Source organism: Bombina bombina, chromosome 2 (genome assembly GCF_027579735.1).
Source record: "Bombina bombina isolate aBomBom1 chromosome 2, aBomBom1.pri, whole genome shotgun sequence".
Lineage (NCBI taxonomy): Eukaryota > Metazoa > Chordata > Amphibia > Anura > Bombinatoridae > Bombina > Bombina bombina.
In genome coordinates, this window is record NC_069500.1 from 471,056,260 (window position 1) to 471,071,034 (window position 14,775).

Here is a 14,775-nt window from a genome sequence, read left to right on the forward strand (position 1 = left end):
GCCCCTCCAATGTATGAGAAGGTGGCCCCACTGCTGGTCATAGTCACTGCAGTGTGACAAATGTGAAGCCATTGCTATAAGTTATTGCAGAAGCCCCTCTTGTAAGCCTAACTAAGATGTGAGAAAGGGAACTTCAAGGGACACTGTACTCATAAACTATTCTATCATCCTTATGAAAGAACAGCATTCAGTTGTTACACTTTTTTTTTTGCCTGTAATAAATGTTTTTTTACTTAAAAGCTATTTGTTTAAATTGTTACAGCAGTATATATAGGTACTTTATGCTAATTCATATTTACTGAAAGTGCATTGTATCTATCCGCTAATTAGCATTTATATAAAGTACACAACAGATGCATTTTTTTCAGTATTCATTTAAACAGCTCTAACTTCACACTTTTTTCACACACGATTGATTGATTTTACATATAGTAGTTGTCAGTTTGTGTACTGTAGTGGAATTTTACTGTTCCTTTATTCAATAAAGCTAGTTTGCATGTTTTGTTTGTTTTTTAAATAACAAAAAAAAAGATTATTTATTTGGATAAATTAACAAAAGTTTTAAAGATATAGTAAATTTGTCATAAAATCATATAATCTATTCTAAATACATTTAGAGAACACAATTTGTGCATGTTTTATTTATTTAAAAGAATATGTATTTTATATATATATATATATATATATATATATATATATATATATATATTAATTGCCTGTAAGCTCCATCTGCCTTCGTTCAAAAGTACTTTCCCCCCTCACGTATGACAGTGTGCGTGGTGCCTTACATGCATGTAGTACTGCATGTCTCCTGGCATTAATGTGCAGTGATTATTTTTCTCTAAAAGATACCTTGCTCCAGGCTTTAATTATATATTCTCATTAACACAAATTAGACTCACACTGAAGATGAACCTGTCTTTCATTAAACTCAATGTTTTTATATTTCAGATCTTATTTAAAGACCTGTTCCGCTTTCTTTTGGTGTACCTGCTCTTTATGATTGGCTACGCTTCAGGTATGTATGAATGGCCCACTGAACAATGTGCAAAGTCATAATGGGAATTATGAATGAAAGGGATATTGCACTTACTTAACTCTACATTTTCTAAGCCTGAGTTAAAACAAACATTGTCATTTATGTTTTCCACTTTTCTTGTAATTTAACTTTGAATGTTGTGTGCCTCCTCAGAGAAGCTTGAGTGCATTCTACAGGATTCACAATACTGACCCTACAACATTCTACACTCTAATTGCTTAGATCAGTGCATATCTGTAAAACGCTGACTGAAAATATCACATTTACATCTCTATGTGATAAAGTATGATTTACCTCAATATTTCTTCAGTAGCCTCATTTCGGTGTGGAGGAACTTTAAGCTTCCAATCAGGATGCTTGTCCCAGGACTTACATGAGAATGTGCGTCTGGATGATTAATTTATTTCCCTCCCCAGTTTACTATAAATTCTCAGGAGGATACTAATTGTGTAACTTGTATCTGGACAGTAATATTTACGGGCATTCTATCTTGTAGATTATATATCACTATATTTATGAACTAATTATATCTTTTTTTTTTCTAAAATGGATATTTTAAAATTACTAAACCATATAACATCAAACTATTTATATACAGGACTAGAAATTTCCATTACACTATTAGCCCTATGATTTGTTTATTAGAAAAACAACAACAAAACAAACATAAATTATATTAAATTTATATTAACAAATGAGCAGGTTAATACAATTTTGCTTTACAACCATCTAAACTATAGTTACATTTTCATAGACCTGATTATTCTATTGGGCTTGAATCTTATGGTAGATCCAGTAACAAATATTTGATAAGATGCTAATGATTTGCAAAAATTGTAGTGACAGATGCAGTTTAAGTAGAGAATACAGTTGTTTTTTTTTTCCACTCTTGTGAAAATCACAGTGTGGGTATACTTTGTTTTGTATTAAAGTGATGGTAAAGTGACACATTTTAAAATCAGGTCTGGAATCTAAGTAACATTTTAGATGGACTTTAATTGATCACGTCTAATAAAGATGTGCTGTAACTTACTTTTTAATGAATCTATGTCATTCTAATACCCCGCGCTTTGGCCGCACACTTCAAAACGCATATTTTTTTGTGAGCTAATGGTTTGAACTGTTCTCTATTCGGCGCCCTAGCTACAAAAATGTGGCGTACAGATAGAGCGCTGATTGAAGGACACGTCAAATCATTAGCTCACAAAAAAATATATGTTTTGAAGTGGGCGGCCAGAGTGCAGGGTATTAGAATGGCACGGCTAGATTAAAAAGTAAGTTGCAGAGCATCTTCATTAAAGTGACCAATTAAAGTCCCTCTAAAATATTGCTTTGATTTCAGACCTAATTTTAAAATATGTAAAGTTTACCATCATTTTAAAGAAACACCACCACTTCAAAGCCGAGTAAAGTTTTAGCTTGACTTCCAAACTTTCTATTAAACTATATTATCTTCACAACACTTTTTTGTGTTTTTTTTTAATGTTTAAAATGATTTATTTTGGCTTTTTAAAAACAAAACAAAAAACAAAGGTTAAAAAAAACCAATCATTACTTTTTTGGTTTAAATGAGAGTTGGGAGTGCATGAAAACATAATCACATGACTTTGGATGGTAGATTTAAAGTTAAATATTTTAATAACTGTAGGTTAATGAGTTGCAGCCATCGTGCCTTTCACTGAACAGACAGCACACGTTACACACTAGAAAACAAAATAATATAAAAGTTATATAAAATGATTAAAGCTGCCATTTTAAATATAGCATAGTGCTGAAACTTATGAGTATAGTTTTATGTATAAAACACAAATGCAGTGAGCGCTAATGAAAGCTGCTAATATATTAAAATAGAGGATGGGATAGTGCTAGTAATTATAAACGTATGCTAGTAGCAAAAAAATAGCTCACAAAATGAGTAAATAAAATATATATTTAATAAACCCTAGTACAAAGTTACTAACCTAAAACATATAATTACAGGTAGAAAATGAAATAAAAAATAAAAAACCACCGGTGGTATGAAAGATTATGGATTGAAAAGAAAGTCCGTTTTGAGCTCAAATAATAAGTCCAAAGAAACAAAGTTCATTAGTAGAAAATTTAGGTAAAAAACAATAAAGTTCGGTTAAAAGCAGGGTTCGCAGCAAAGTCAGTCTGTTTGGCTGAATCAATGTAACATAAAAGTTAAAGCTTTGTAGGTGGCTAAAAGGACAATCTGCATTCAAGTAGAAAAGTCTGTGTCATAGATAATTCGTTTGACTCACCCAGAATACAAAGCTATTTCCTGTTATGCTTCTCCGTGTGCAAGTGTAATGAGTAAGATATATACACGTTTAGACCCTTGGTGGACAGGAGATTACCTTTCAGATGAGCGGTATCGCTCCAGCGTATACTCTGATTCGCTTGGAAGTGCAGCGTGTGCAGGGTCACGTGATGGTTTGATCCAATAGGAAACACAGATTACCGGGTGGTCTGTAGATCAGCGTGTCGACGATATCTGCAGATTCTAAGAGCCACAGTTAGCCGAAAAGGAAACAATGTTACATTTGCAGTTTGGATTGTAGTCAAAAAAATTCCCAGGTAGAAAATCACAGATCGCTCTGTATGTAAATGTTGACTTAAACAATCACATGGTTGCGGATCAACGCGTTTCAGCTGATATAGCCTTTTTCAAGATAGATTCAGACTGATTGCTGTTCCCCTTTTATTGAGAATAATTGTTTAGGACTCCTCCTTGTTGAGTGCTCAGTTTTTTTCTTAAAGGGATATCTCCTTTCTATCGTTGAAGTTATCCTTATCTTTCCAGCAAAGTCTCATTATTAAAAGTGAAGCATAAATGATATATAGTGTATATACAAGTATAAATAACATATAAAAATGAATAATAGATCAAAAACAAATACTTTTATTATGAGATATAAATAAATAAATATTACATTCTAGTGAAAGATCATTTATAAGGAAAAAAAGTGTTTATCTAGCAGTGCTCTATATTGTGAACAAGACCTGAATGGTATTATGAACGAATAAATATAATTAATAAATATAATACATTTAATAAATAGTGATGACTAATCTTCACAGTGTAATTATTAATTAATAAATAAGAGTGAAAACTAACTAATGTGAAATGCAAACTTATATAATAATTCTGTGTATAAAATATATATAAAAAATATATATAAAAAATGTATAGATATTGAGAATGTTAAATTTGATGATATCAATTTATTTTTATGTTTAATGGGTATTGTAATTGGGGAAAATTATAAAAGGGGAACAGCAATCAGTCTGAATCTATCTTGAAAAAGGATACATCAGCTGAAACGCGTTGATCCGCAACCCTGTGATTGTTTAAGTCAACATTTACATACAGAGCGATCTGTGATTTTCTACCTGGGAACTTTTTTGACTACAATCCAAACTGCAAATGTAACATTGTTTCCTTTTCGGCTAACTGTGGCTCTTAGAATCTGCAGATATCGTCGACACGCTGATCTACAGACCACCCGGTAATCCGTGTTTCCTATTGGATCAAACCATCACGTGACCCCGCACACGCTGCACTTCCAAGCGAATCAGAGTATACGCTGGAGCGATACCGCTCATCTGAAAGGTAATCTCCTGTCCACCAAGGGTCTAAACGTGTATATATCTTACTCATTACACTTGCACACGGAGAAGCATAACAGGAAATAGCTTCGTATTCTGGGTGAGTCAAACGAATTATCTATGACACAGACTTTTCTACTTGAATGCAGATTGTCCTTTTAGCCACCTACAAAGCTTTAACTTTTATGTTACATTGATTCAGCCAAACAGACTGACTTTGCTGCGAACCCTGCTTTTAACCGAACTTTATTGTTTTTTATCTGCATTTTCTACTAATGAACTTTGGCCTAGATTTGGAGTTTGGCGGTAGATGGGTTGTTAACGCTACGCAGGCTTTTTTCTGGCCGCACCATAAAATTAACTCTGGTATCGAGAGTCCAAAAAAATGCTGCGTTAGGCTCCAAAAAAGGAGCGTAGAGCATTTTTACCGCAAATGCAACTCTCGATACCAGAGTTGCTTACGGACGCGGCCAGCCTCAAAAACGTGCTCGTGCACGATTCTCCCATAGGAAACAATGGGGCTGTTTGAGCTGAAAAAAAACCTAACACCTGCAAAAAAGCAGCGTTCAGCTCCTAACGCAGCCCCATTGTTTCCTATGGGGAAACACTTCCTACGTCTGCACCTAACACTCTAACATGTACCCCGAGTCTAAACACCCCTAGCCTTACACTTATTAACCCCTAATCTGCCGCCCCCGCTATCGCTGACACCTGCATATTATTATTAACCCCTAATCTGCCGCTCCGTACACTGCCGCTACTTACAATATCCTTATGTGCCCCTAACACCGCCGACCCCTGTATTATATTTATTAACCCCTAACCTGCCCCCCACAACGTCGCCGACACCTGCCTACACTTATTAACCCCTAATCTGCCGAGCGGACCTGAGCGCTACTATAATAAAGTTATTAACCCCTAATCCGCCTCACTAACCCTATCATAAATAGTATTAACCCCTAATCTGCCCTCCCTAACATCGCCGACACCTAACTTCAATTATTAACCCCTAATCTGATGACCGGAGCTCACCGCTACTATAATAAATGGATTAACCCCTTAAGCTAAGTCTAACCCTAACACTAACACCCCCCTAAGTTAAATATAATTTACATCTAACGAAATTAATTAACTCTTATTAAATAAATTATTCCTATTTAAAGCTAAATACTTACCTGTAAAATAAACCCTAATATAGCTACAATATAAATTATAATTTACATTGTAGCTATTTTAGGATTAATATTTATTTTACAGGCAACTTTGTAATTAATTTAACCAGGTACAATAGCTATTAAATAGTTAAGAACTATTTAATAGTTACCTAGTTAAAATAATAACAAAATTACCTGTAAAATAAATCCTAACCTAAGTTATAATTAAACCTAACACTACCCTATCAATAAATTAATTAAATAAAATACCTACAATTACCTACAATAAAACCTAACACTACACTATCAATAAATTAATTAAATACAATTCCTACAAATAACTACAATTACATAAACTAACTAAAGTACAAAAAATAAAAAAGAACCAAGTTACAAAAAATAAAAAAATATTTACAAACATAAGAAAAATATTACAACAATTTTAAACTAATTACACCTACTCTAAGCCCCCTAATAAAATAACAAAGACCCCCAAAATAAAAAAATGCCCTACCCTATTCTAAATTAATAAAGTTAAAAGCTCTTTTACCTTACCAGCCCTGAACAGGGCCCTTTGCGGGGCATGCCCCAAGAAAATCAGCTCTTTTGCCTGTAAAAAAAAACATACAATACCCCCCCCAACATTACAACCCACCACCCACATACCCCTAATCTAACCCAAACCCCCCTTAAATAAACCTAACACTAAGCCCCTGAAGATCTTCCTACCTTGTCTTCACCTCAACAGGTATCACCGATCCGTCCTGGCATCCGGTGCTGAAGAGGTCCAGAAGAGGCTCCAAAGTCTTCCTCCTATCCGGCAAGAAGAGGACATCCGGACCGGCAAACATCTTCATCCAAGCGGCATCTTCGATCTTCTTCCATCCGGTGCGGAGCGGGTCCATGTTGAAGCAGCCGACGCGGATCTATCCTCTTCTTTCGGCGTCTCCCGACGAATGACGGTTCCTTTAAGGGACGTCATCCAAGATGGCGTCCCTCGAATTCCGATTGGCTGATAGGATTCTATCAGCCAATCGGAATTAAGGTAGGAATATTCTGATTGGCTGATGGAATCAGCCAATCAGAATCAAGTTCAATCCGATTGGCTGATCCGATCAGCCAATCAGATTGAGCTCGCATTCTATTGGCTGATCGGAACAGCCAATAGAATGCGAGCTCAATCTGATTGGCTGATTGGATCAGCCAATCGGATTGAACTTGATTCTGATTGGCTGATTCCATCAGCCAATCAGAATATTCCTACCTTAATTCCGATTGGCTGATAGAATCCTATCAGCCAATCGGAATTCGAGGGACGCCATCTTGGATGACGTCCCTTAAAGGAACCGTCATTCGTCGGGAGACGCCGAAAGAAGAGGATGGATCCGCGTCGGCTGCTTCAACATGGACCCGCTCCGCACCGGATGGAAGAAGATCGAAGATGCCGCTTGGATGAAGATGTTTGCCGGTCCGGATGTCCTCTTCTTGCCGGATAGGAGGAAGACTTTGGAGCCTCTTCTGGACCTCTTCAGCACCGGATGCCAGGACGGATCGGTGATACCTGTTGAGGTGAAGACAAGGTAGGAAGATCTTCAGGGGCTTAGTGTTAGGTTTATTTAAGGGGGGTTTGGGTTAGATTAGGGGTATGTGGGTGGTGGGTTGTAATGTTGGGGGGGGTATTGTATGTTTTTTTTTACAGGCAAAAGAGCTGATTTTCTTGGGGCATGCCCCGCAAAGGGCCCTGTTCAGGGCTGGTAAGGTAAAAGAGCTTTTAACTTTATTAATTTAGAATAGGGTAGGGCATTTTTTTTATTTTGGGGGTCTTTGTTATTTTATTAGGGGGCTTAGAGTAGGTGTAATTAGTTTAAAATTGTTGTAATATTTTTCTTATGTTTGTAAATATTTTTTTATTTTTTGTAACTTAGTTCTTTTTTATTTTTTGTACTTTAGTTAGTTTAAGTAATTGTAGTTATTTGTAGGAATTGTATTTAATTAATTTATTGATAGTGTAGTGTTAGGTTTTATTGTAGGTAATTGTAGGTATTTTATTTAATTAATTTATTGATAGTGTAGTGTTAGGTTTAATTATAACTTAGGTTAGGTTTTATTTTACAGGTAATTTTGTTATTATTTTAACTAGGTAACTATTAAATAGTTCTTAACTATTTAATAGCTATTGTACCTGGTTAAAATAATTACAAAGTTGCCTGTAAAATAAATATTAATCCTAAAATAGCTACAATGTAATTATAATTTATATTGTAGCTATATTAGGATGTATTTTACAGGTAAGTATTTAGCTTTAAATAGGAATAATGTATTTAATAAGAGTTAATTAATTTCGTTAGATGTAAATTATATTTAAGTTAGGGGGTTGTTAGTGTTAGGGTTAGACTTAGCTTTAGGGGTTAATACATTTATTAGAATAGCGGTGAGCTCCGCTCGGCAGATTAGGGGTTAATAAGTGTAGGCAGGTGTCGGCGACGTTGAGGGGGGCAGATTAGGGGTTAATAAATATAATATAGGGGTCGGCGGTGTTAGGGGCAGCAGATTAGGGGTACATAAGGATAACGTAGGTGGCGGCTCTTTGCGGTCGGCAGATTAGGGGTTAATTATTGTAAGTAGCTGGCGGCGACTTTGTGGGGGGCAGGTTAGGGGTTAATAAATATAATACAGAGGTCGGCGGTGTTAGGGGCAGCAGATTAGGAGTACATAAGGATAACGTAGGTGGCGGTCGGCAGATTAGGGGTTAAAAAAATGTAAATGAGTGGCGGCGATGTGGGGGGACCTCGGTTTAGGGGTACATAGGTAGTTTATGGGTGTTAGTGTACTTTAGGGTACAGTAGTTAAGAGCTTTATGAACCGGCGTTAGCCCAGAAAGCTCTTAACTCCTGCTTTTTTCCTGCGGCTGGAGTTTTGTCGTTAGATGTCTAACGCTCACTTCAGAAACGACTCTAAATACCGGAGTTAGGAAGATCCCATTGAAAAGATAGGATACGCAATTGACGTAAGGGGATCTGCGGTATGGAAAAGTCGCGGCTGAAAAGTGAGCGTTAGACCCTATTTTGAGTGACTCCAAATACCGGCGGTAGCCTAAAACCAGCGTTAGGAGCCTCTAACGCTGGTTTTCACGGCTACCGCCAAACTCTAAATCTAGACCTTTGTTTCTTTGGACTTATTATTTGAGCTCAAAACGAACTTTCTTTTCAATCCATAATCTTTCATACCACCGGTGGTTTTTTATTTTTTATTTCATTTTCTACCTGTAATTATATGTTTTAGGTTAGTAACTTTGTACTAGGGTTTATTAAATATATATTTTATTTACTCATTTTGTGAGCTATTTTTTTGCTACTAGCATATGTTTATAATTACTAGCTCTATCCCATCCTCTATTTTAATATATTAGCAGCTTTCATTAGTGCTCCCTGCATTTGTGTTTTATAGTTATTATTTGAAGGTATTTTTGGAACGTACCTCTTTTTTCAGGGCAGCCATATTTTGTGCTAATTTATAGACCTCCTTTTTACCTTGTATAGTTTTATGTAAACAGCCTTTATTTTACTACTTATACCTGTAATAATCATTTAAAGTTTAAGGAGAATGCTGATCAAGTGTAGTATTTTTACTTCACTTACCATGACCTTTGTATAGTGTCCATATTTCCCAGTTATGCAATAGGGTACCTACTCATAGGCCATTACACCTGAACACATTATCCACCTGTATCTTGATCATTCACCTCTTGGATCCTTTAGCACATGAATTCTGACCTCACTCTCATCCAGGCTTTGTAGACTGTTTTTCAGTACATGTATGTGGTGATTTAACGTAGGGATTCATTGCATTCTTTTCATTGCTTTCCTAGCTCTGGTGTCCCTGCTGAATCCCTGCTCTAACAAGGAGATCTGCACAGATAATGGCACAAACTGCACCATGCCAGAGTACCCATCCTGTCGTGACAGCAGCACTTTCAGCAAATTTTTGTTGGATCTTTTTAAATTGACTATTGGGATGGGGGATCTAGAGATGATCAACAGTGCCAAGTACCCAGCCGTCTTCATTATTCTGCTAGTGACGTATATCATCCTCACCTTTGTCCTGCTCCTTAACATGTTAATCGCTTTGATGGGAGAGACTGTTGGTCAAGTGTCTAAGGAGAGCAAGCAGATCTGGAAGTTACAGGTGAAATTAAATTAGGAATAATGGGATTAAAAATACTCTGAAATGAAACAGGAAGAGGTCTGAAAAAATAAATAAAAGGACATTGAACTTTGTTTGTCCCTCCCTCCCAAGAGAGAAAAGAAAAAACAAACACATTCTGTAAATAATAGATCAGTGAAAGATAAAGATACAAAACTAAGTTTTGCTTCTGTTACAAGAATGATTTAGAATTTGCACTCTAGAAGACATGAGAATGGTACATAAAAAATGCTGATACTTGACAAATACAATGTAATATTTAGTATAAGATTATGCACTCTGATTTTAGTAGTTAGAAAGACATTTTAGGCCAAATATAAACCACTTTACATTGATCAGTTTTTATGTTTTTTTTTTTAAAAAAAAGAACAAATTGGTTTTGTAAAATGTTTGTTATAGATCATATATCGGTGTCAGTCCTGCTCCATGCTAATACAGAGCTACATCAATATCATCATCAATATCCAGTATGTCTCAGTGCGTCCAGGTCATAGGCTGCAGTTATGGAGCTGTATCAACCAGAGGTAGTAGTTAGGTAATTTTATTAATAGGGGTGGCAGTTCATTAAGTTAACTACTGGCAATATTTCAAAATATTTTTTGTCTTGTGTTATTTTGTATTGCTTTAATTTTGTATGATCTAAATTTTGCATGATCTCTGTTTTTTGCCACCTATTGTAACTTTGGCATCTTTATACCAGAGTGTTAATGGGGATCTCTTGTTTGATTATGGTTTCTTCATGGTTTAAATCACTATAGACTATAGATTGATTATTCTGGTTACATTGGCAAGAATTACAGTGTAACAAAGCTACTGGTTGTAACAGTAACATAGTAGAGGAGGTTGAAAAAAACATAATTTATGCTTACCTGATAAATTCCTTTCTCCTGTAGTGTAGTCAGTCCACGGGTCATCATTACTTATGGGATATTAACTCCTCCCCAACAGGAAGTGCAAGAGGATCACCCAAGCAGAGCTGCTATATAGCTCCTCCCCTCTACGTCACACCCAGTCATTCGACCAGGAACCAAACGAGAAAGGAGAAACTATAGGGTGCAGTGGTGACTGGAGTATAATTAAAAAATTTAGACCTGCCTTAAAAAACAGGGCGGGCCGTGGACTGACTACACTACAGGAGAAAGGAATTTATCAGGTAAGCATAAATTATGTTTTCTCCTGTTAAGTGTAGTCAGTCCACGGGTCATCATTACTTATGGGATACCAATACCAAAGCTAAGTACACGGATGACGGGAGGGACAGGCAGGATCTCTATATGGAAGGAACCACTTCCTGAAGAACCTTTCTCCCAAAAACAGCCTCCGAAGAAGCAAAAGTGTCAAATTTGTAAAATTTGGAAAAAGTATGAAGAGAAGACCAAGTTGCAGCCTTGCAAATCTGTTCAACAGAGGCCTCGTTCTTAAAGGCCCAAGTGGAAGCCACAGCTCTAGTAGAATGAGCTGTAATCCTTTCAGGAGGTTGCTGTCCAGCAGTCTCATAGGCTAAACGTATTATGCTACGAAGCCAAAAGGATAGAGAGGTAGCAGATGCTTTTTGACCTCTCCTCTGTCCAGAATAAACGACAAACAGGGAAGAAGTTTGTCGAAAATCTTTAGTTGCCTGTAAATAAAATTTCAGGGCACGGACTACATCTAGATTGTGCAGAAGTCGTTCCTTCTTTGAAGAAGGGTTAGGACACAATGATGGAACAACAATCTCTTGATTGATATTCTTGTTAGTGACTACCTTAGGTAAGAACCCAGGTTTAGTACGCAGAACTACCTTATCTGAATGAAAAATCAGATACGGAGAATCACAATGTAAGGCTGATAATTCAGAGACTCTACGAGCCGAGGAAATAGCCATTAAAAACAGAACTTTCCAAGATAACAGCTTGATATCAATGGAGTGAAGGGGTTCAAACGGAACACCCTGTAAAACGTTAAGAACTAAGTTTAAGCTCCACGGCGGAGCAACAGATTTAAACACAGGCTTAATCCTGGCCAAAGCCTGACAAAAACCCTGAACGTCTGGAACTTCTGACAGACGCTTGTGTAAAAGGATGGACAGAGCTGAGATCTGTCCCTTTAACGAACTAGCAGATAAACCCTTTTCTAAACCTTCTTGTAGAAAAGACAATATCCTAGGAATCCTAACCTTACTCCATGAGTAACCCTTGGATTCGCACCAGTATAAGTATTTACGCCATATCTTATGGTAAATTTTCCTGGTAACAGGTTTCCTAGCCTGTATTAAGGTATCAATTACTGACTCTGAAAATCCACGCTTTGATAAAATTAAGCGTTCAATTTCCATGCAGTCAGCTTCAGAGAAATTAGGTTTTGATGTTTGAAAGGACCCTGAATTAGAAGGTCCTGTCTCAGAGGCAGAGACCAAGGTGGACAGGATGACATGTCCACTAGATCTGCATACCAGGTCCTGCGTGGCCACGCAGGCGCTATTAGAATCACTGATGCTTTCTCCTGTTTGATCCTTGCAATCAAACGAGGAAGCATCGGGAAGGGTGGAAACACATAAGCCATCCTGAAGGTCCAAGGTGCTGTCAAGGCATCTATCAGGACCGCTCCCGGGTCCCTGGACCTGGACCCGTAACGAGGAAGCTTGGCGTTCCGGCGAGACGCCATGAGATCCATATCTGGTTTGCCCCAACGTCGAAGTATTTGGGCAAAGACCTCCGGATGAAGTTCCCACTCCCCCGGATGAAAAGTCTGGCGACTTAGGAAATCCGCCTCCCAGTTGTCCACTCCTGGGATGTGGATCGCTGACAGGTGGCAAGAGTGAGACTCTGCCCAGCGAATTATCTTTGAAACTTCCATCATCGCTAGGGAACTCCTTGTCCCTCCCTGATGGTTGATGTAAGCCACAGTCGTGATGTTGTCCGACTGAAACCTGATGAACCTCAGAGTTGCTAACTGAGGCCAAGCCAGTAGGGCATTGAGAACTGCTCTCAATTCCAGAATGTTTATTGGAAGGAGACTCTCCTCTTGAGTCCATGATCCCTGAGCCTTCAGGGAATTCCAGACAGCGCCCCAACCTAGAAGGCTGGCGTCTGTAGTTACAATTGTCCAGTCTGGCCTGCTGAAGGGCATCCCCCTGGACAGATGTGGCCGAGAAAGCCACCATAGAAGAGAATCTCTGGTCTCCTGATCCAGATTCAGCGTAGGGGACAAATCTGAGTAATCCCCATTCCACTGACTTAGCATGCACAATTGCAGCGGTCTGAGGTGCAGGCGTGCAAAAGGAACTATGTCCATTGCCGCTACCATTAAGCCGATTACCTCCATGCATTGAGCCACTGATGGGTGTTGAATGGAATGAAGTTCCGGCAGGCATTTAGAAGCTTTGTTAACCTGTCCTCTGTCAGGTAAATTTTCATTTCTACAGAATCTATAAGAGTCCCCAAGAAGGGAACTCTTGTGAGTGGTAAGAGAGAACTCTTCTCCTCGTTTACCTTCCACCCATGTGATCTCAGAAATGCCAGTACTAACTCTGTATGAGACTTGGCAGTTTGAAAGCTTGACGCTTGTATCAGAATGTCGTCTAGGTAAGGAGCTACCGAAACTCCTCGCGGTCTTAGTACCGCCAGAAGAGAGCCCAGAACCTTTGTAAAGATTCTTGGAGCCGTAGCCAACCCGAAGGGAAGAGCTACAAACTGGTAATGTTTGTCTAGGAAGGCAAACCTTAGATACCGGTAATGTTCTCTGTGAATCGGTATGTGAAGGTAAGCATCCTTTAAATCCACTGTGGTCATGTACTGACCTCTTTGGATCATGGGTAAGATTGTCCGAATAGTTTCCATCTTGAATGATGGAACTCTTAGGAATTTGTTTAGGATCTTTAAATCCAATATTGGTCTGAAGGTTCCCTCTTTTTTGGGAACCACAAACAGATTTGAGTAAAACCCTTGTCCGTGTTCCGACCGCGGAACTGGATGGATCACTCCCATTAGTAAAAGGTCTTGTACACAGCGTAGAAACGCCTCTTTCTTTATCTGGTTTGTTGACAACCTTGAAAGGTGAAATCTCCCTTGTGGAGGAAGATATCCCTGAGATATGATCTCCAACGCCCAGGGATCCTGGACATCTCTTGCCCAAGCCTGGGCGAAGAGAGAGAGTCTGCCCCCCACTAGATCCGTTACCGGATCGGGGGCCCTCACTTCATGCTGTCTTAGGGGCAGCAGCAGGCTTTCTGGCCTGCTTGCCCTTGTTCCAGGCCTGGTTAGGTTTCCAGCCTTGTCTGTAGTGAGCAACAGCTCCTTCCTGTTTTGGAGCAGAGGAAGTTGAAGCTGCTCCTGCCTTGAAATTACGAAAGGCACGAAAATTAGACTGTCTAGCCCTGGGTTTGGCTCTGTCTTGAGGCAGGGCATGGCCTTTACCTCCCGTAATATCAGCGATAATTTCTTTCAAACCGGGCCCGAATAAAGTCTGCCCCTTGAAAGGTATGTTAAGTAGTTTCGATTTAGAAGTTACATCAGCTGACCAGGATTTTAGCCACAGCGCTCTGCGTGCCTGAATGGCGAATCCGGAATTCTTAGCCGTAAGTTTAGTTAAATGTACTACGGCATCAGAAATAAATGAATTAGCTAGCTTAAGGGTCTTAAGCTTAAGTGAAATCTCATCTAATGTCGCTGAGTCAAGGGTGTCTTCCAGAGACTCAAACCAAAATGCTGCCGCAGCCGTGACAGGCGCAATGCATGCAAGGGGTTGTAATATAAAACCTTGTTGAACAAACATTTTCTTAAGGTAACC

General features: G+C 38.4%; 1 protein-coding gene across 1 annotated transcript in view; it reads left to right on the forward strand.

Moving 5' to 3' along the window:
• Positions 1 to 14,775, forward strand: part of TRPV4 (transient receptor potential cation channel subfamily V member 4) — a 305,278-nt gene that overhangs the window by 244,874 nt on the left and 45,629 nt on the right. Inside the window, exons 12-13 of the mRNA XM_053702109.1 lie at positions 952 to 1,018; positions 9,674 to 9,990. Of these exons, the coding sequence (XP_053558084.1) occupies positions 952 to 1,018; positions 9,674 to 9,990 (384 nt within the window). The remainder of the gene's footprint in view (positions 1 to 951; positions 1,019 to 9,673; positions 9,991 to 14,775) is intronic.